Source organism: Neodiprion fabricii, chromosome 1, assembly GCF_021155785.1.
Source record: "Neodiprion fabricii isolate iyNeoFabr1 chromosome 1, iyNeoFabr1.1, whole genome shotgun sequence".
NCBI lineage: Eukaryota > Metazoa > Arthropoda > Insecta > Hymenoptera > Diprionidae > Neodiprion > Neodiprion fabricii.
Window position 1 is genome coordinate 8001017 of NC_060239.1, and position 22941 is coordinate 8023957.

Sequence of the window (22941 nt, forward strand, 5' to 3'; positions counted from 1 at the left end):
CCTAACTGAATTAAAAATATCATCGTTTCATGCACAGATACTATTGTCGTTTTCATAAAAACTACAAGCAAATACAACACTTTAATTCTTGTCGGCCACATAACTTTCATCATTTTTAGTGGATAGAACATTTTTTAAATACAAGCTAGATTCAGAAACATGTTTAACATTAATTTAAGTTATTTTATAGTTGAACTTATATTAAAAATAATACTCATTTGAATCATGCTGGAACTACATAATCGATTCGAACAGACTGAAATTTTCTTTTACGGCAATGATCCATTCCTGTGAATGTATCCTAATTATATGAATTGTCCATGTCCATCCTACGACTTCAAAGAAATAACACTTCGTTATATCGAATAATATATTTTGGTTTCATTTTTGTAAATATATTTTCAGCCTTAATGTGTATTACCCATGATTTGAATATTTCATTTTTTTCGTTTACTGCATGTTTACAGGATTTTGTGCCGTTTTACACCTTGCTACTTCAGTGATAAATCTTGCCACACACACAGTTTTTCATTTATTGCTGTGTATACTTTCCTGTATAGTACAATATAGAGATCATATATTATTATATTATTGCAGTAAGTAATATCTCTCATTCAATTAACAGGAAACTACAGACTAGTGACGCATGAACCGAGGTATGCCATGCAGGGAACACATCATTCATCTAATCTTTGTTGATTCATTGCTTTCAATGTAAACCCATCTCTTACTCCTCAACTCACATGCAATCTATCAATTTCAGATGTAACAGAGGAGGCCTCGAGACGAGCTCAAGATCTAGCTGACCAATCGCTATCTCTCACGCGACCAGGTAACATATTAAACAAAAATAGTTGATACATTATTTCAGGGAAGTCAGTATATTAGTAAAACTACTGTTTTGGTACCCTCAGGTATTTAGCTTTATCTTCTATAGTTAGCACTCCTGCTAACGCTTTCACACTAACTGATACGTTTGATCAATTAATACTAAACGTAGTGTCTGTATACATCTTTTATTGAAAGGTAGCACAATAAGATTGCTTCAAATTTTAGTAAGATATCGTACCATATCGTCAACTATGAATAAAAATCCCTTAGCTGTATTCGGCATACCCGCTTTCTCGTGATTCTTTATACAGCCTTTCAGTTGACACCAGTTTCACAATGAGCCTTACGCAAACAATACTGGTATAATTCGGTGGTCAATTCATACACCGTTTGCACAAATTTACTGAATCCATTATTTTCTAAGATAAACATATCGCATACTTGAATCTTGTATATGTTTATTTTGTGACTTTTTTTCACGAGAAGAGAGTTTGCATCACGAATAGTTGACTTTAGTTAGTCTTTCACTGTAAGAAAATTTCATACCTTTTAGTAAAAGTCAAACACAGACTCTAGGTAATTTTCTAATGTGTGTTTTTTTACATATAAACTAATCCTAATGCAATATTGATACTAACTAAAACATAATTCAGTCAAAAAATATATATATTAATTACATAGATATGTATATTAATATATATGTATAATGTAAAGTCAAGCCCATCTTATTGTTGGGTTAAAGTGTTGAGATTATTAGTGTGTATCAATGTGCTTTATGTCCTTGTTCCTGTTCTTGTCCGTGTCCTTTTGGATGGGTCAGGGCATGATTCTACTGAGATTGATGGGACTGTAGAGAGGCATGCTACTTCTGCTCCGTCAAAGCAACCTGTTCCTGCCCCTCGCCACTCCTCCAAGTTGTCCACCAAAACTGACTTACACCTACAAATCGAAGATACTCAAGCAACGCAAACACCTAAAAGCCCCAAAACTAAAATACCAGAGCCAATGTCAAAATTGCCGCAAAAATCTCCAGAAACGTCCAAGGTTTCACTCAAGTCACCTAAAAGATCACAGGAGAAGGGACGCAGTCCTATCATGGAAGAAATATCTGCAAGTACATTTAGAGAGCCTCAAAGTCCGAAGAGTAAAATTCCTGTAAAAATTAAAGAAACAACCAAAGATGGCAATAAAACAATTATCAAAGAATTCACAACTGATGACGGTATGACCACTGTAACTGAGACCGTGTCAGCAAAGTTTGTAGAATCAAAATTGCCAGGACTCAAAAGTTCATCACAAGATAATAAGTTTTCTCCCAAAGTAGGTCTGCCAAACGAAGGTAAAACAGTAACAGAAACTTATACAACAGTTAAAACAACTAAAAATGACTCTACCGAATCGATGTTAATTAACGAAGATAACACTGCGAATATGATAACTACTGTAAAGTCTACCTTAGGCGAAAGTATCGATCCACAAAAATTTAAAGAGAAGTTTGAACACATTTCAGATTTAGAGCCAAGTTCTTCTTGCGAACAGTATGATGAGATACAAGAAGATGGTACAATAGTCAAAACATTTATAACAAGAAGTATTCACTCTGGTGATATCAATCCAAGTGACTTAGCAGAACTCATAAAAGATGGTGAGTCCGTGAAAACGTTAAAAACCATCCGTACTAGTTCAGAGGAACAAATAGATCCAGAAGCCTTCAAGGGTATGACGGATGGAGGTGCCAGTAGAAGAACTGTCACAACCATCACTAGGAGAATCGTTACGTCTGGTGGAGATGATGTGACGGAAGGCGATAGTTCTACAGAGGTAATGAGTCCTGCAGAATTTGATAACATTGTAAAAAGTAGCGGACTGAGAAATACAGTAACTACGTTACACTCAACTTCTGGAACGAAAATAGATCCGTCGAAATTTCAGGAAAAATTATCTTTAGAGGATTTTGAGGAGCTCTCTAAGAAAGGTGAATTTACAAAAACCCTTGAATCATTAAAGACTGAAACAGGTGAGCCAATTGACCCGAAGCTGTACAAACAATTACTGAAAGATGGAAAAGGGGTAGTGAGAACTGTAACCACAGTTAAAAGTACCACAGGTGAACCAGTAGATTTACAAAAACTTGATTTTAAAGATGGAAAAAGTACTAAAACAGTTGTAGTAAAAAGTAGTTTGGGAGAAACTATAGATACAGAAAAATTCAATGAGTTCTTCAAAGATGGTAACATCACATCAGCGAAGACTGTCAAAGAGACTATAAGAACTGTGAAATCTAGTAGCTCTGAACCTGAAACATGGACTGAAACTGTAGTTACGAAAAGATCGAGTGATGGGAAACCAGAAACTTGGCAAACCATTGTACGATCTGGAGATGTGCGGCCAGAAGATTGGGAAACAGAGTTCTCATTAGACACTTCTCCTGGCTCTGGTAATGGAGACTTTTATTCAAAAAATGGTAGTTCAAGACGTGAAGTCAACAGCGAATCAGATAGCGATAGTTCACCCCAACCAAGAAGAAGATCCCCAAGCAAGAGGCGAACGTTAGGAAGTTCTAGTGGATCAGACGTCGCCCTGCATGAAGGTGCAGAATTGTCCCCATTGGAGGACGACCAAGGTACCTCACTCACAGCTAACCTTCTAAGTAAGCAATGTACATATCCCGCTAACTAACAACCATAATTAAAATCTTCGAGCGAGCTCGAAAACGTATCAACACACTATTATTGGAACTCGATACGCTCTTTAATGAAAAATTACAGTACTAGTTTGTACTCATACTTATATGGAATATCGAAAATGGAAGTAGCGTGTAATTCAAATTTGAATTACTCAGAATTATAGATATCTTAGTAGTTTCGCGTATTTCTCAAATCGAAATTATAGAAAACGTGTTGTGGAATTAAAAATTTTTCTCTTTTACATTCCATTATTTTTAAATTGCTCCAATATATGTAACAAGAAATCTTCCAATTTATGCAGCATAACGAGTTGCAATTACTGAGGGACACATGTGCACATAAACATTAACATTTCTTATGGCATGTATATAAACGAAAGACAACTTTCACAAAGAATGTGCATGGAAAACCTTTTTCACAACTACTCAACTTGGAATGCATGGCATTGACAGATTTAGCGTGAATTTGCAAGCAGCATGAATTGAATTGAACATTGGACGTCTTATAATATTGCACAACATTACTAAAACTGAAAAATGAAGCTTGGAAGTAATTGGCGTATTGCTTTATGGATATAGGTACTAAGCATAATGATCCATCGCATTCGCAATGAACACACACCTGCGGGGATTGTGAATACTTTTTTGTGTATTGGATTTTGATGTAAGCGTTCATATCCAATGCATTATTCCTGCGATATGACTTTAACCCAGTTAAGTATGGAATAGAACAGTTATACTAAAAGAGTATATCTGGGGTAACCCAATCACCATTCGATATATCGATTGCAACACTTGAATGTATTCAGAAAAATCAAATATCATCATGTATTACAATCAATATGCATGAGTTATGATAGTTACCCTTTTCCGATTACAAAACTTAAAGTAAATTCCTAAATGAATATAGACGCATCACGCATCGAAAGTCAGTATATAATGTGAAAACACTCAGTTTGCAGATGACTTTCACTTCGGTGAATTCAGTGCCTTGTTGGTGAATATTTTCTCAATATTGATAAGAATTTTTTCAATAATTTTTACTTACAAGGTATCTTGTACCGTTTAACATATAGATTAGGACCAGACATCTGAACAGAAATTATTCAGGATTAATTAAGTTCGAAGAACGGAATTATAAAACAGCGTGATGCTTATCATAATTTCATATGTTAAATGTGTAGTTAAGGAAGCTAATATCACTTGGCGTGGGATTCATGTTAGTTACACAGATTCTCTAATCCAGTTTTCTTCCGAGTTATACTCACGTAATATTGGAATCAAGAACTTCATAGTGTACATATGTTTATGTGTGTTGTAAATCACATAATGTATTTAAAGTTTTTTTTTTTATCAATCATTTTGTTCTTTTACAATGGCTTTATTCAACTTCTTCATCGTATTCGAAAAGATTCGGACTTTATGTGTGGGGCTGACAAAGGGTTTTTAGATATGTATAAATCCACATGCTTTTTCAGCTCCTCTCTTATACTAACTGCAGTTGGAGAATTGAGATTGTAAATTTCTTAAAAAAAGTAAAAATTATTGATCAGAAGAATAATGTTTGCGTGGCAGCAGTGCGCAGTTCAGTACAATCGGCGTGCTCCACCTCTGAGAGCAGTCTGATAGGGACGAAACCTAGGACGAGGACTAGTGGTAGAGCCAGCTGTGTATGTTGGATGGGCGTCGCAGCTGCGGTGTTGGTGGCCCTGCTAGCGCTTATTCTTGTCCTGGAGCCGCGTACGCTCCGACGTGCCCTCGCCCTCTCCAGCCATGCCCCAAGGCAAGCTGGGTACGATTAACGTTAATTCTATTTATATCTTAAAAATAATTGAGCGATCGTTTTTATACATGGGCCTAGATAGTGAACGAGGGCGTCATATATGAAAATTAATTTTAATCTACTTCTGCTAGTCAACAGGTCTCCTCGAAAACGAATCTCATTTTAGCAAAACATTTAATCTACTTGACTGATAGATTATCTGAAAGTCAAAGTGTAGAGTAAGTATCGTAAGCTTCGTAAGCTTCTCACTGGTGTCAGTGATAATAATAAGAGCTGCACGCAGGTGCAGGTAAGCGAGGTGTTTTCCGATGTGCCTTTCCCCTATTATTTATAAATCTACTGTCAACTTCCTGAGTAGTACAAATAAAATGCTGTGGTGTAATCATATAGGTGATTAGAATCTATTGTTACTCGTTGCATATTTGTGCGAAGAAACTCTCTGAATTGGTAGGGAATTATCGATGAATTGTCACGTTTGATGAGATTGATTCACAAGGGTTGAATATCGTCAGCTGGTAATTAGTAGAATAAACTTGGTTCCATTATACTATAAGATTGAATGAATACGCACAAGCTTTCTTTTTCTAAGATATAACTGAATAGTTCGTTTGGTCAAACGTTTATGCTGCATGATTTTTTTTTTACTATAATCTATACATCGCATGGTAATGTTGCATTGAGAATTATTTGACTTTTCAATCTTGTAGTGTATTGCACTTTAGAATTTCAAGGGCTTATGTAGAATTTATGCTGCTCCTGATAATTTCATTTTTGATTGCACGTTTGTAGAGAAAGTTCAATGAGTGAAGTTTGAAATATTTTAATTTAGTGCTCTTCATTTTAAGTCTGATCTATTTAGTTCTTATAACAATAAGGATATCAAGATAAAGCTAAAGTGTAGAGGGACCAACGATCATGTTATGTAGGTATGAAGTTAGGATTGTTAGGCGAATCGTCAAGTAAGTACAATATTCAAATGTACGTATGTGTAATTGTTGAGTTTAAATTCAATGCATCTTATAATTAGACACATTTGGCAGACAAACATGAGATCAATAGTGATTTGATGATTTTCTCAAAACAGATCAAATTAAGCAATGCAGATATCTATTGTTATCAAAAAGATAAGTATTCTGTTTATATTTGTAGAAAAATTATTACAACTTTTTATAAAAATCGACGAAACTTGTTCCCTTTTAATACTCTACAGTAATGTTCTAAACTTATTAGCTATCATACAGGCTGAATTCCAAATATCAACATCATTAATGGTAATACTTCGTCTTTGTCTGCCACATAATTCGTTTAAACTGATGAAACAAAATTTCTCCTAAATATACGTTTTCAATGAAAATAAGAAGGTTGAAACTTAATCAATAAACCTTTTCAAAACAACCTTGATGCTGTAAAACTGCCTGTTTATTCAGTTTACGAAATAGACTAATTTTCTTTTGCAATAATAAAATAATAACATATCATTCGTCTAACAATACTAACATTGTAGTTAGTACTTCCTCCGATACTTATTATTATTACATTATTAAAATATTTTGCCATGTGAAAATAGTCAAATAAAACTAACTGCTAAACGCTTTACTCGGCACCCTGAACAGAGCTTCTCACAAGCTTGATGCGCGCAGCAACACTATAACAGAAAGAGCATATTACGCGAATAAATGAAATGACGTAACAAAGTACCCGTCTTCTATGTTGCGTAAACCATATCCATGTTAATTATTCAGTGAAAAGTATAAAAATGTACCGTATTTGTATTTGTTTATTTATATATTTGGTTCAATGCGTATCTTTGAATTTACATGTATAGCATTTGGTACTGCAATCAATTATCAGTAGTATTCAACAAAGTTGATAAAATTTCCGAAATTGAATTGCCACTAAAGTTGTTGTAAACATGAATTTTTTTTTACTTAGTAATCTAAATACCCATTTTGAGTATGAAACCTTCTAGAATGGTCCAAAGTAAATAGCCTGAAGCATACTTATCAAATTTATCAGCATCAAGTTCCCATATGTTCTTTATATGTGTGAGTAACTCTGAGAGAGAAAAAATTCCTGTTCTTCAGTTACGCGGGCTCGACTGTGAATTAAAAACGTATAAAATTTGGCTGAATTCGTAAAAATACGTACATACCATTGTTTGTCAAATGTTTAGCAATGTTGTCAAGATTTTTTTCATATTTGTCTAATATTACCCCTTGTTTGGGCATGATGTAACGATGAAACGTTTTTCTATTGTTAATGTTTATGTCAATGTGAACAAGTTGTAAAGCAAGCCAATATATCTCATACTTCCTACTGATTCCAAGCACCTAACTTATATTTATTACGCAGAGTCTGACTTTTTACAACACACCGAGCCATCTTTTATGGAGACCACTACGACCGAAGTGAATCCTGAAGCTCAAGAAAGGTATAATTTAGTAATTGTGGTCGTTTTTCAATAATTTCTATTCCACCCTCCGTAATAACGTCATATTATTATTCCAGAGTAACCAAAACTACTAGGACAGTGACAGTATCAGTACCTGTGGCAAGTGGCGCTACTGGCGGCACCGATGAACTTCGAGAATCTATGCAGAACATTGTCGACCAATTCATGACCGAAGAAAGACGAGGTCAATAAACAAGAAATAGCTTTTAAAAAGTTCCATGATTTTTCGATGATCGAACCAGAATCATTCAATATGTCCGAGCAGCTGAACTTACGAGGCAAACATTTTACGTCTCGAGCATTGAAGTATTATACAATAGAATATGAATTCCAATCGTTATATCCTCGCGTATCGAACAGTATTCCATATTCGAGGAAAAAGAATATCAATGATATTATAATTATGGCGATTATCTGAGCAATAATGGGATTGCTAGTTGGACTAGCTCCTCGCTAGTCTTCACTAAGCTGGTCTTTTTGTCAGTGAAGTTTCAATTTTGCATATTCGAAAAATCAATCCTTATTTGTTCTCATGAAGATTGCTTGCCTCCATTAGAGCAGCTGCCAATGTTTATGATTCGAATTCATGGACATAATAATATGCATGGAGTTGAAATGAATGCATAATTTGTCAAAGTAACTTGATTTTTGCATCAGTTAGTCGACGATATTAGCCTTAGGTAAATTAGGACTATCCACCACGCGTCGCTTACTAGAAAAGTTAAAGTTTTTATATTCTTAAGAATTATTCTTAGCTTCGGCATTTGGTGGCGAAATGAGAAAGCTTCATCGCTATTTATTAAGATTCTACGAGAAAAATACCTTATCTTGCCATTTTATAAAAAGGAAACGAATTTTCAAGCACAATAAATCGAGACTCTAGTACTGTTTTTACTTTGTCATTTTTATTTATGGCAAGAAATGGTCATTTTACTAACAACGTTGCAATGTAAATTTCATTTATTTAAAGAGTTTTTCCTAACAATTTCAATTGTGTATATTATTATAATTATTTTCTTAGCATAACTTATACATCTTTACTGTATACATAATAGTACTATTGAAATAACTGAGAATTTATGACGATACGATACGTGAATATTTTATTTATATAGAAAGAAAATATTGAGAAAAAAAAAATTACTTTTTTGAATCGCCAAAACATCACCAAAATGAATTCGTAATAATTATTCTGAAATAAATGAAATGAACCTAATAAAATTATACTGTTTAGCAAAAGGTTCAGGCAAATATAATTATGTTGTAAGAAGTCCACGTGGTAAAAATTCAACAGCCCAAAACTCATTTTAGGCTAGGCAGCGTTAGCTTTCAGTGTGTAACACATTTTAAAAGCAAAAAAGTATAATATATATTTAGAAAATCTTCTAGAATAAAGATATTCTATTAATATATAATATATTATATTATAAATAAACAAAAAAGATATAAGAATTACACATGCAGAATTTATAAATTATTATCTATAATACCTTCGATACAATATATTATACATAAAAAATAGTCTTGCCTTGAGCCACCTGATGCAAGGACCAAAGGCACAATCACTATTGCTACAATGTAGACGTTATACCGAAATTACAACCAATATACTTATACTGCATAATGCTACCTGCTACGAAATTGTTTTAACTCTGGCCTCTGAATGGAACAATTTTATATCAACTATACATTGATTTAAATTTTTTTGTACAATATGGTCAATACTTTTACTTTTTGCTTTCTGATTTATGTAACTTGTACAGATGTGTAGAAAATTTTCAGTTTCATCATTCAACTGCACCAAAATATTTGAAAACCAGTAAACATACCGTCCTAAGTTGAAACCATTGTTTCTTTCGCAGTAAGCAATTTTATACGGTTTAGTTGAGGTTTCATGGACAGTGCAGCATGCTTCGCAACGAGCAGCTCTTTTATTATATGCTAAAATAGAAATAAAAATATAAAATTTCTGTCAATACACTAATGGTGCCGCATCATGTCGTAATATTAAACGAAATAATGTCATACTGTATTATCGTGTGACACCTATCAATGACAGCATAATAAAGAAGATATTGCAAAATTATATATAATATTTACATTAAATTATACATATAGTACATAAAAAACATCAGTTTTACAACAGATATTACATTCTAATTCATTTAAAGTTATATAAATCCGGTTTAGCATCTCAAATGGCATCTTTTATGATCTCATGATCCAGTTGTATTCAAGTTAAATTGCGGCAGATAATTCGCACTCAGCGTCCACCAGGTAGCGCTGAAGTTGCCACGGAGTTGGCTTTAAGGAGCTGTTGAAGCCGAGACCAACGGGCAGAGCTAGTCGTGCAACCTGCTGTGGTCCTCTCTCAGTCACACGATGAAGAGAGTGGAGAGCAGTCGCTAGGCAGTCGATGTGACGACCTAGTAGTAGCGTCCTCTGACACGAAAAGGTCATTGGAACTAATTTTCGAGGTGCCTGGACGGTAAATGTTTGTCGGCAACCGACCAATACAGAGCACATTTACCGTGGCAAAGTGTTACTGCAGTGGTTGAAACTGAACAAATCGTGAAGTGTGAAAACGTGGTGATTAGTCTTCTCTGTGTGTATAAGCTATGTGGAAACCATGACAAAGTGGTCATTTTTTGGTTACATTACGAAGTACCCCTTTGTAAAAATATAAAAGAATTACAAAAGAATGCGTTACTGCCTCGTAAACTGTGTGTGGATTTTGCAATTAAGATTCAGGCTGTTGATAAAATGAAGTACTTCTTACATGGCGTCAAAGGATCGACTCGAAAAGGAACTACGCTCTGAAAAAAATCAAACACCGTTATTATGGAATCTACATATCCAAATATCATATTCAGACATAGTGGTACATAAACACATTATCGGTAACGTAATCTAGTTTAAATCCCGTGCTCACATATCGCGTAAAGACAAGGTATGACATTTTTTATTCATCTTTTATTCGTTTTTACGCATTTATTGCGCATGCATTCGATCGAGAGTCGTCAGAGAATTCGGATTTGCGTTTCCAAAAGTGTACTATAAGGTGATAATTCAGATCGCGTTGTTCAATCATTGTATTCTCACAGCACTCATCCATGAATAACGTGCAAAGGGCAGCGTGTGACCCAAAGAAAAAACAAAAACATCCTGCGCATATCGAATGTTTCGAGTGTGCAGTGCTTTCGTTACACTTCAGCTTTTAGCGATGTCGATTTTCATCTGTGGATCCGGAGTCCTTTTCATTGCTTGTTTGGCTGAGTCCGGTAAATGTGTACTTGCATTTTTGGCAAGTTTATCCAGTCGGTTCATACAGCCAGCTACTGCATATAAAGCGAGAGTTAGCGTAGAATCAAGTGTTACTGCGGAGCAGATTCTCGAATTATGGTGTTCTAAAGTTTTTTACACAAGTTATTCACAAATTCAGACTGCTCTCGGGCAAAGTTGTAATTATTTCCTAGTGTTTTGTGGCAAGAAAATACCCCGATAATCCATCTTTGCGGTTTTCTTTCTTACGTTCTGACGAAACGGACCTTGCAAAACTTGACCTTTGTTTGAGAATGAGTTCGTATCTCGGATTTTGGTTTGCGAACCGCGTCTCACGCGTAGATATACGTTTGTAGAATGCAATTGTAACGCATGTATCACTGAGTGGTTCATTTAGGCGTCATTCTTTTTGTATAAAAAAAATTATCGGCACGTTAATTGAATACGGAAGTCTTATTATTTACGCATGTTTAGCTGTGTCGTGAAAATGCGTATATGTATAGCGCGACGACTCGTGCGTCGTACCATTCAAAACAAATAACAATCCTTAGTGCGTGATCGTCACTTCAGAGGTTTGTGGTTCAGTTAAACGTTATTGCTATTCGGTCTTTGATTATGTTCTGTTATATTCTTATCGCAGTGTAAAAAGTGCGACGCTTCACCATTCAACTTGAGATGCTACGCGCCCTACTACATGTCAAGTGTGGAGCAAGCAACCTGGAGGAGGTAAGAATACTCATTTTAATAACTGTTTGATTATTCAAGGTAGTACATTTGAAGCAGAATTTTAACCCTTGCGTAATCTGGGGTGAATAAGTACGAAAGTAAACAACAGTAATAATTAATTTGCAAACTGAAAAGCCAATTTGTTATATTAATTCAAGTGTTCTGTTTTGTTTTTTGCAGATTTAAGCAGAGACTTCCGAGCAACTTCTCCATTACTCGGCAACGCTGGTGAGTTTGCACGTATTTAGGTTACGGGTATTTCCCTGGGATTCCTCCATCACGTGGCGTGGCGGTAACAATTGTTACACAAATCTACGATTTCTTAGCTGCATGGATAGGCTCATTCACGATCGCAACGATGCCGGACTTTCAGTCGAATGATTTTATTTTCGCAATTGAATTTATCGTAGCTTACTCAAAGTTAGAAATTTTACACGTTGTTGAAAGTGGAATGAGCATCGCGACAGGCCCGGGAACCATCGCTTGCTCGACATCCGCGAGAATTAGTTATGTGTTTAGTGTTCGAATTTACAAGTAATGTCGTTCAAGTGCTGAATACCCCGGAGGTTTGAACAAATTCTAACAATTTCAATCGAATCAATTTCAAAGTCCAGTATAAAGTAACGTAATGAAATTGTATGATATATCCTGAATCATTTTCAATTTTTTAATACTCAGCAACTATCAAACAACTACAGGCTTAGCTCGCTTAGATAAATGCTGATTAGCATACAGGATGTTTTTAATCCGTCTTACAAAAGGTTGATGTACCGATAGTTAGCCAACAATCGCTAAAATAGTACATTCGCTGACTACGGTACAAAAACATTTTGCTCCCGACAGGTAACCAACGAAACAGTAAGTCACAGTGACCACGGCGCAAATGAAGAATGATGTGTGTTGGAAAGAATGGAGAATCGTTTAGAGCGGATATAGGTAATCGGGTAGGTAAGGTGGTCGTTCTGGGATCCGTCGCGGGGTTTGATGTAGATGTGCGTGTGAATCTCTTTTCAACATTTCCGTTGGGTGGTTCCGCTGGGAATCAGGCGAGGGTAGGAAGGTCGCGATGTACCGCGATGTTACTAACTTTTGTAATCCACAGCGTCGAACGATCACAGTGATTTTCCTCCAGAAGCCAGTGAAAGACTCGGCATAAAAGTCTCTAAACTATTAGTGAGCTTTCAAATTTTAACGAGGTTCAATTACCCGTTTCTTGTCGCTCTGCAATCATTTTCCAGTCGTTATTCAATTTAATTACTCAGTCCATATCGATAATTATTCCATTCAATTGATCTCTGTGATCGTCTGAATGGGCAAAACGCATCTCTGGACCATCCATCGCGTTCCGTGGTACGCTGGATGGGGAGAGATGCTGAGCTCGAAGACTTCGCGTCGAAGAGGACCGCCGACCGTCACGCCACACAATAATGCATGCCCTCCAACCTCCCTCCCGGACTTGACCCGCATCTCGGAAGAACAATCCGCATCGCAATGTGTCAGATTCAAAAAGACGCAGATGCGGATTGGGTTTCTACAGAATTTTGCAACAAGTCCTAGACATTTAAGATTTTTTGACAGGTTGATCAGTCGCGCCTTTTTGCGCGTAGATTAATCGCGTAAATCGGACGCGTCTTTTGCTCGATGATTGATAATCAGGGTGACGATAGATCGGGAAAATCGGGAATAGTTGGGGAATTTTGTTCATCGGGAAAAATCAGGGAATTACGATGGATCGCAGGGGGGCGCCATTCTGCGAATGATCGAGTGATCCAGTGGTCGGATGATCGCGCGGTATCCAGTAACTGGATGATCCAGAGATCGAGAGATCGAGTGATCGAATGATCGAGTGATTTAGTCCGGGAGGTAACGAAAAGGTTTCATTACACAAATTTCACGAGCTTGATTTTTTTTTGTTCGAGTTATCCGTGTAACATATAATAGTAATATGAACGTCTTTCAACGCACCCCCCACGCCGGGCGGTTACAGTAGGGTTATAATTAGAGCCATAACAACGTCAATTGTTAATGTTTGTGATTTGTTCAGTTTCGATTAGTATAGTGGGACTTCACTACGGTAAGCATGCTCTGTATTATCGACACATCTCTATATTTTAGTACTACCGGCACTAGCGCCATCTAGTTTGGCTGAAGAGTAGACTCGTCGCTGTTTCGATCATGCTCCCTATATAGAACAATATCTCTATACTAGATATATGACATAGTCCGTGGTGCGTACGTATACTCTTGTAGCGATCACGTATGCGTTGGGATGAGACTGGTGTCTGGCACTGACGTCTGGTGGAAATACAGTAAATACTAGCGTAATAAGCTGATGACAGCTCGTGTTATTTTAAAAGCCGACAGAAATAATTTTTGTGATATTATGAGTCACATATAATACAGCCGGCTATTTGCAGAAGGCAAAAAGGAATTATTATTATGAAATCAACTGTGGACAGAATGAATTACGTGCCCTTTATTTACCTCTGCTTAACCACAATTTACGGCGTATCGTACGGGGAAAACAGAGTAACATTAGAAAAATCAAACTGTAATCTGAAAGCTGTATTTTTTGCACCAGAGTACGAAAAATATTGCGGTACGTCGGTAATACCTTCGTCGTTACCTCCATTGAATGATGACAAAAGTGAACTGATTTACTTATGCACAGGTATTCGTTATGCTGTAATTAAATTTTGCGAGTTTCATTCTCAGTTAAATAAAAGTTACGAAATCAACCTAACAAAATCTTACATTCTTGAGGAATTAAAAAAAGTAGCGAAGCAGCCGTCGAAAGAGAATGAGATATGTACTGCTCTGTTGAGTACCTTGTCGAACTCCGGTTATGAGAAAATTATGAACTACGGTGGCAAAAATATAGACTCAATACCCAACTTTACGTTACTCAACCAAACATTGAATTTGAAGTGTGATAGGCTCTGTTCTAGCGCCAATCTTACGGTAACTGTTAAACCAATATGTCCCATCTTATTATGGGTGAATCGAATCCTTGTCGGCAGTACAACACCTATGCCAAGAGGTAGCAATGAGGCGTTGAAAACTGCGATATTAACTGAGTCGACAAATTCACCCAGCTCCAGCCATGATAATGTCAAACCAGCTCAACCTTCTGGTCATAATAGTGGTTCCAGACTTGAAAAAACTGTCAAAGGTCCAAATCAACAAGAGAATCATCCAAGCCAAGAACTTCTGCCGGCTGGTACTCAAAACATAGGAAATAATTCTGTGTCAGATACAAAGAAATCAGAAAATAATGAAGCTCAACACGAAGAACAAGAAATCAAAGAAACAAATGAAAGCAAAGCCGGTGTTAAAGATGCACCAATTGACCAAATACATCCTCCAAACGAGAACTTATCACATTCTTCGAGCACCAACGACGTTAAAACTGATGCAGTTGCTCATCTAAATTCGAATGAAAAAATGAATAAAACTGTACCAATTACACCACCATCTGTAAAAGTATCTACTACTGTAAAAATAAAACTAGCTGCGCCTCACGATACTGATAAAATAGAAAATTCAGGCAAGGCTTCTCAAAGAAATGAGGAACCACTAAGTCCTGAACTTGAAGAAGTTCGTGATGATGTTTCCAATGATGGAAATGATGGAATTGAGAATCCAGTCGCAGAGAGAACTAAAACAGATGGCTCATCATCTTTCGTTGACAAGGATATTGAGCGAGGTCAGGTTGCCTGGTCAACGTGTTTAATTCATTCTTTTTCCTTAAAATGATGCTTTACCTGATACTTCAAATTTCAACTTCATTTCTGATAATACTAATGTAATCAAGTGTTTCTTTTAAACTCTAATAACTAGTACACTACAGTTTCTGATAAAGTTTACCATAATAGGTATCTTAAATCACTTTTTTCAGTAACTTTGATTCTCTTTTTATCATTTCTTTACTTAACTTTGATGACTATAAGTCTGTTATTAGCTTTCGTAAGGATCATTGCAATTTTTAGTCAAGATTTCATCAGAACCAACTTTGTTTGATATTGTTTATATCTTCAACATCGTTATTATAGTAGTTTTTTTGTGTAATATTTTCTTACCAAATTATTTATTTCCGTAGTTTCGCGGGTTTCCTCTTGTTCATTACAGATATTCTTAGATAGTTTTTTTCATAAATTGTATACTCACTCTGGTAGACATCTGTGCAAACGCAACTGTTTAATTTTCTGAATTACATTTGAAATATGTTACAGTACATCTACGATAGAATACTTCTACAGTTTAATCTTTGATTGTCAACTGAGCAGTTATGAAAATGTTAAAACTTTCTTTGTAAAATCGTAAACATCGTATCGCGATTAAGGTTTGTTCAAATATTGATTAATTCTTTAGGAATCGGCAATAATGTACCAAAACCTCCACCAGCAAGTACGATGGATCCGCCTCAGCACTTCTTTACTTATTTCATGGTGATATCCGTAACATGCCTTATTTGCTACATAGCGTACCATAAGAAGCAGAAGGTATGGAGAAGACGAAATATTTGTGTAAAATAACATACAAAAATTTATTGAACCATAATTTTTCACATACTATTTATTAGATAATGGCACTACTATTTGAGGGTCGAAAATCCCGAGGGCGTGGTAGAAGAAGACCAAATACAGCGAATTATCGAAAGCTTGACTGTACGCTTGAAGAGGCAGTTACTTCGCAATGTAATTCTAATGTTACGCACGTAATATATTGATCAATAACTTCAATGACATTGGAGTAATTGTCATTCAGATTGTGATCATTGTTGTATGAATATAAGAAGTATTTGTATTCCTTTGTGATTTATGTTCTTCTTAATATTATTTTTTCTCAAACCTTCGATAGTTTTCATTTTCCACCAAACGCATCGCCACTGCTATTAAAATTATTGTTCAGCATAAATTGGTACTAAGGAAAGACAGTACTACTTTTTGAACACAGTCTGAATGAGGTTGAAGTCTTATTACATTCATGTAAACGGTGTACAGCAGAAAAGTTGAGTTATGTCAACCATTCAAGGTTTATGAAATGGCTGAAAAATGAAGATGTAACATTTTTTATTCGAGTAATGATTTACTTTTCCTGCCATTCCCCATAAACCTTTGATAATAGTTGAAATAATTGAATTTCATGTTCATATTTATTTGCATTGACGTTATAATATAAAGATCAACCTCATGTCTTGTAGAACTGTTATCAAAACACATGTGTGTTCTTTACAATTACTTTTAAATTTTTATTTAAATAAGGCTCCTTGAAAAAAAATCTGCACTTTTAGTCTTATTGCCTACTCCACACGTCCAGATAGTCATTCAAAACTATGGTTTCTAGATTCTACTATAATCGCGTCATCATATATTTCTTTCAAACTAAAATGAACAAGTTTTCTCGTCCTTTTGTTCTTTGACTTCAGTGTTCTAACTATTAATCATTTTACCTTACATTTTTGTGAAAGGAAAATAAACTCTTCGATTCTCCAGCTAGAGTAATTTTTGTATGGAAAACATTAGGGGTTTCATACTGTTGGATTTCAAGATAGATTTATAAGATCAAGGCGGAAGAAATGACAATCTATTTTTTTCCCATATAATTCGAAAACCGTGAGCAACACTCCATTTTTCAAATATCACCTGTAATATTACGTTATTTTTATTGAACCCATATAATAACAGCATAACTTTATTGCGTTATACATATTGTTATGACAATTTGCTATAATAATAGTTGTATGGTTGATAGCGATAAGTAACTGTAATGTAGTAGTTTAAGTTTTTGTAATAACATTACTCTTAATATCTGTGAAATAACTAAACTTAGCACAATATCGTATCGCTCTGAACAGATCCAAAGTGATGCAAGAATTTTTTTCTTTGTCATTCGAATTTTGACGAATAATGTTCGTAAAAGCAAAAAAGAAAAAGAAAAATATAGCAATTAGCGATATCTACAACAGATTCGCACAATGTTAAAACCGACTGTCTCATAATTGATAATGTTGAATTGACGTTATAATGATGCTTCTTGCAGTTCAAATTAAATAATATATTTGTATAATAAAATCGTTTATTAAGATTAAAACATCTTTCAATGATCTTTATAAGTTTTAACGACAAAATGTATTACCTTCGGGGGATTTAATGGTTGGTTGGAATACTGCTTCAGAATCATTGAATAATAGAATCCTATGAATTACAAGTTTGATTTAAATTCGTTATTCAATCATTTAGCTGGAATGTAATTCACGTTTCAGATTAGAATTCTATTCTTGTGCATTATGCATTGACGACTAAATTGTCTCTGTAATAAAATCCTCTAATTGAAAGTGCTCGAATTGAAATAGTCCTCGTGGTCGAAAATAAAATCGAAATATTTCATGATCCTAAGTTTAAGGATAAAACAATCCCAAATGTTATGCGATGTCTCGAGATATCATAGTATTGTAAATATGTAGATTTGAATTACGAAAAAAAAAGTTTTTTTTCATAAATTTTCTGCTTTGCGATACAAACTTTATTTCTAATTTCGATTTTATTTCCACTGGATTGTATTTTTTTAATTAATTTATTCAAATTCAATGTTCGAATTGACACTTGTTTCAAAGTTACATATACGAAGAGAATTATTCTCCTGAAAAGGAGATGCATGGAAATAATGACGTAATCAATAATTCCATCCAGTTTCATTCAATAAGTTGGTTTAGAGATGTTGAGAAAACACTGCTATTGGGAATGTGAAGTGAAATTTCGCTTTTTCTCCAGTATTTTTAAATGTTAGTCAACTTAAATACCATCTTTAAAATGAATAAATCGAAATTGATTTAACAGCGATTCTTTTCTTGCAATCGGGAATTAGAATATTACTGCAAAGATCAGTGTTAGGTTTAAAATAAAAGAAGCCAAACTGTTGAGTATATCGTATTATATTGCATGCGTATTGAAAAACGCTGCGAAGAAGATTTTAATAGAGGCCCCGTTAGTAATTGAATGAGAGTGATATTCATTTCTAAACGAAAGGCGATGTAGAAAAGGTAAACAGTTTTTGATTATTTTATTTCACAGTATGGGAGTGATAGTTATGGTAAAAGTAAAATTGAAAGTCCTCGACTAGTGAAATTTCATTAACTGTGCAACTGTAGTATTCATAGTTTGAGCACATGGATGACGATTGCAATGAAACAATATAGGATATTGATTTTTTCTTCAGATTGATAAAGTTGACAAGAAAAAAAGAAAATGAAAAGACGACCAATATTTTCTTTTAGTGTTTATATTATAAAGAAGTTAATAATTATACAACGTTGATTCAATTTCCCAACACAATAATTATAATATTTTGTTTTATTCACATCTTAATAATTGTCAGTATACGAAAAAAAAAGGAAAACCCAAAACCAAAAAAAAAAAAAACAAAAAAAATGGGGGTTTGCTAGCTTTCGTGCCAGGTTACGCTTAATTGTTGACTACCCATATATACACGACTACAATGTCAATTCAATGTCAGTAATTAGTTTAGAAACTCTTTAGTTCATTTTCAGCTTCGATCGAACCAATTCTTATGTACTTGTCAGTATAGCTAAATCGAACAACATATTGTGAAAAATATTAGGTGATTCGAGTAGTATTTACATTTTCATTATTCTATCAAATTATACTTCGTGAAATGAAGATTACAAAGGTCAAAAAAAAAAAAACGTAAATAGATACCACTCGCATTTCAAGCACACTTTCACACAATGATTTTTGAATGATTTTTTCTACCGTGCAAATTAAAATCCAATTATACGTTTAATAATATCTCTGCATCTTGCCGCTTCAAATTTGTGTTAATCATCAATGACACAATTTATTATACCAATCAGACTTAAATTGAAAGAATTACAATATCAGCACCTAATTATACGCATATACGGAGTAACAATCTAAAATTTAAATACAGTTTTTAATAATTTTCCACAGAACAGCACGGGGGGGGCCACTGCTTTGTCTATCGAGTTGTAAATTTCGTATACTGGCGTAATATCAGACGGTTTTAAGAAATACCGAGAAAACCTGGTCAAATTTCTTCGTTTTTTCTCCGAGTAGAGTCGAATATAAGTTTTAAGAAGTATAATTGACCCTGAATAATTAATACTCTCCGTCGATTACTCGTTTCCTGATCTGTGTAGATGGAGGTATGTTCGTTACCATTCATGATTTGCTTAAGAAAATTTGTTTTGTTTTTTATTTTATTAAAATTCGGTTATACCTCTGCTCCATATACACGTCTAAATACTTTAGCTAAGAACAATTGATTAATCTACATTTGATCATAATTACATTTTGCTTACTTTGTTATTATTCGAATAATAATAATAATTATAATATAATATTATATTACTTTACACACGCACGCATGGTGCATGTAACTATATACGTGTTTAAATACATCAAATATGTATAATATATATATTCCTATGTGTATACGTATATGTATATTATACATATTTACACGTATTTGGACGCACGTACAATATTAACCTATATCATTAATATAAGTTAGATTTGAGCAGTTTTTTGTGTCCAGCATCTGATCAACTCCATTATTAGATATTTATTCAGAATATTACATTGCATTATGTTCCTTTGTGCAGGCGAAAAAATATATACATATATATATGTGTATATAATATTTATATTTATATACATTATATTATATATAATATATATTTTTCTTCAATTCTCTTCCATGTACATTCATTTTTCATACGCCCAATTTCTACTCTCTGAAAATCATTTACCCGATGTACAATTATTACCAAGCTTGTAAGTTTAAACTTAAATAGTGTTTCAAATTTGTATAAATGAAGGAAACAAAGTCGGCATATGAATCTTGACAGCTTTAAATTGGGTTGAAAAGATTAAGCTGGGCCTTGTTGTTGAAATTTACTCGATGCTTAAATTGTAATGGACTGTTGGCAACAATACTGAATGTATTTATTCTTCTAAACTAAACTAAGTTTAATTGTTCCGGTTGATTATTCACCTCGGCGTACGGAAAAGAATGACAGCTTTTGTTTAATAATTTTGAGAGTATTTCAACTCGTATCATAAGGCAAGTAAAAACGTTGAGGACATGGAAATAAAATTCAAGTAAAAAAAATCAAACCGTTAAGCTCAAGAATAAATACTCGGTTCATATTGATATCTCGTTTTAGCCATGGCGTTGTCACAGTCCGAAGGCAGCCGCACAAATTTCTTGATGCATGTGAAATTTGTAAAAGAAAATCCGATAGCTTTGCATGATCTTAATATATTATTATACATTTGTATATAATGTTTCTATAATATGCTACTCTAAGCATTATATAAGTATATTTACAGGTGTGTGGCTAACGATATGTTCAATAATAAAAAATAAGGTAATGCTCGCACTACCCGAATCGCGGTGGACTATAAGTTCCGCTGGTGCTCTATTCAATAATAATAATAGTAATAATTATCATTATTATTTATTTATTCATTTATTTTAATAATTAATCAACATTCATAAGATTCATTTGTTTTCATAAATGAAATTATAAAAATCGAATCAGGCACTTGGGCATACGATTCAGATTTATCGTGGTAGCTTTATCGTTATATTATAGATTTAATATTCATTTTAATAACTATTTGTATGTGTTTTACTTTTTTTGTGTCTTTATTTTTATCTCGATTGAATATTTTATCTCATTTTTTATGTTGATCAGATTACAGTACGTACTTAAAAAATTTATTCGAAAGAATGACGAAAAAAACAAAATTGAATAATACTTCAATCGCTTGGCACTACCACGAATTCTACATAATACATACATACAGATATTTATACATATTACATATATTTTAACATAATATCTTTGAAAATTCCTACCGACGAGCTTCGTTATTAATTTCTCAATACGTGTCTTCAACGCTCGGTTTGTCTAAAATCTGAACCTTGAGAAGTGGTATTATTTAATTAGAGTTTCATTATAACAGTTTTAATAATCTTGTGTAATACTGTCGATGAAAAATCAGTAAAAATCAGTGAAATACGTCGAATCAGAGCAAAATTTGCTGTCATAAAACACAAACATAAATTCCAGTGAAAACTGATGAAATTATGTGTAAGAATATCCAAATAAGATACATTTATGTGCCAAAACAAAAATATCTCAACGGTTTAAGTTCGTTTTCCGAACTGTTTCAAAATGGTTTCAAAACAGCATCACACTAAGCATAACTCTGTGACTTTTATTTTTTCTTTGATCTGGTTCAACTCTGAGATATGAAACAGTGTCTTGTAGCTTTGACTTTTACCCGATCGAACAGTACGAAGTGATTTTCTCGCACAACCCTGATGTAATAAAAGCCTCCGTGTTACATTCGACGTAAATTATTGAGAAAATCAATGCACGTTTTGAACTCGTCGGTGTATTACAAGAAAAAAGAAAAAAAAACAGAAAAAAATACAACATTCACTCTAAAACACATTTTCACACAACGTGTAGTAGCATGCATGAACATACATTCGACAATTCACAGATGCGCACAAATGTTTACTTAGTCCTGTTGATCTCTCTTCCCTCGGTACATGTGTCATCGACCCGGAGAGAGACTTTTTCGCTTTGCACAGTTTTTTATTGCCTTCCTTTTTGGGTGAAAAGGGAGGAGGGGGGGGGGGTGCAGGATCGGGGTCGATTAATCCGAATCGGATTACCTGCCCAAGGATCACCTCTAAGGTCGCGACTCTGAGGAGTACGACAGCAGCTTTGTACTCGATTTGCTCTCAAATATTTATTATTATTATTATTATTATTATTATCATTATTATTAATATATTTAAATCCTCGGCTACTTCATTCGGTTTATTACGAAATCGCTTACTACCAGTAAGCCTTTTTGATAAGGACTTTCGGCTAACGATTGTGCCAGACGAGCCGCCTCGACGCAGTGTTTCTTTGCTAAAAACCGTGTCTGCTCAAGACCTTGCGATTTGTGGACAAATTCAAATGCCTTCTCGACATCTCCGGGCTCTTGAAAACGTCGCATTATCATCGGATTCAATTCTGGATACTGAAATATGTAAAATATGCATGTATGAATATAATTTTTCATTATCAAAACTCACTTTACGCACTTCATCTTTTTTTTTTTTTTTTGAAAT

The 22941-nt window shown here is 34.3% G+C and overlaps 3 protein-coding genes across 29 annotated transcripts in view; 2 read left to right on the forward strand and 1 right to left on the reverse strand.

Moving 5' to 3' along the window:
- LOC124187781 (ankyrin-3-like) overlaps nucleotides 1-9838 on the forward strand; it is a 98520-nt gene extending 88682 nt beyond the window's left edge. For 16 of the 26 annotated variants that reach the window (XM_046579921.1, XM_046579922.1, XM_046579920.1 and 13 more), the window contains 4 exons: nucleotides 764-832; nucleotides 1652-3481; nucleotides 5093-5309; nucleotides 7653-7731. In XM_046579921.1, the coding sequence (XP_046435877.1) occupies nucleotides 764-832; nucleotides 1652-3481; nucleotides 5093-5309; nucleotides 7653-7659 (2123 nt within the window). In that variant the 3' untranslated portion in view covers nucleotides 7660-7731. Of the gene's footprint in view, nucleotides 1-763; nucleotides 833-1651; nucleotides 3482-5092; nucleotides 5310-7652; nucleotides 7732-7808 lie in introns of those variants that run through there. The other 10 variants (XM_046579937.1, XM_046579946.1, XM_046579936.1 and 7 more) reach the window with 8 other exon arrangements.
- A 4160-nt stretch (nucleotides 9839-13998) lies between these two features.
- LOC124174968 (trans-Golgi network integral membrane protein 2-like) lies at nucleotides 13999-16610 on the forward strand. The gene is made up of 3 exons (XM_046554706.1): nucleotides 13999-15466; nucleotides 16132-16262; nucleotides 16343-16610. Exons 1-3 carry the CDS (start codon nucleotides 14200-14202, stop codon nucleotides 16487-16489), a joined length of 1545 nt encoding a protein of 514 aa, XP_046410662.1. The 5' UTR covers nucleotides 13999-14199; the 3' UTR covers nucleotides 16490-16610.
- A 539-nt stretch (nucleotides 16611-17149) lies between these two features.
- LOC124174970 (all trans-polyprenyl-diphosphate synthase PDSS1) overlaps nucleotides 17150-22941 on the reverse strand; it is a 57508-nt gene continuing 51716 nt past the window's right edge. For both annotated transcript variants that reach the window (XM_046554722.1, XM_046554731.1), the window contains exon 8: nucleotides 17150-22850. In XM_046554722.1, coding sequence (XP_046410678.1) covers nucleotides 22629-22850 — 222 coding nt within the window. In that variant the 3' untranslated portion in view covers nucleotides 17150-22628. The remainder of the gene's footprint in view (nucleotides 22851-22941) is intronic.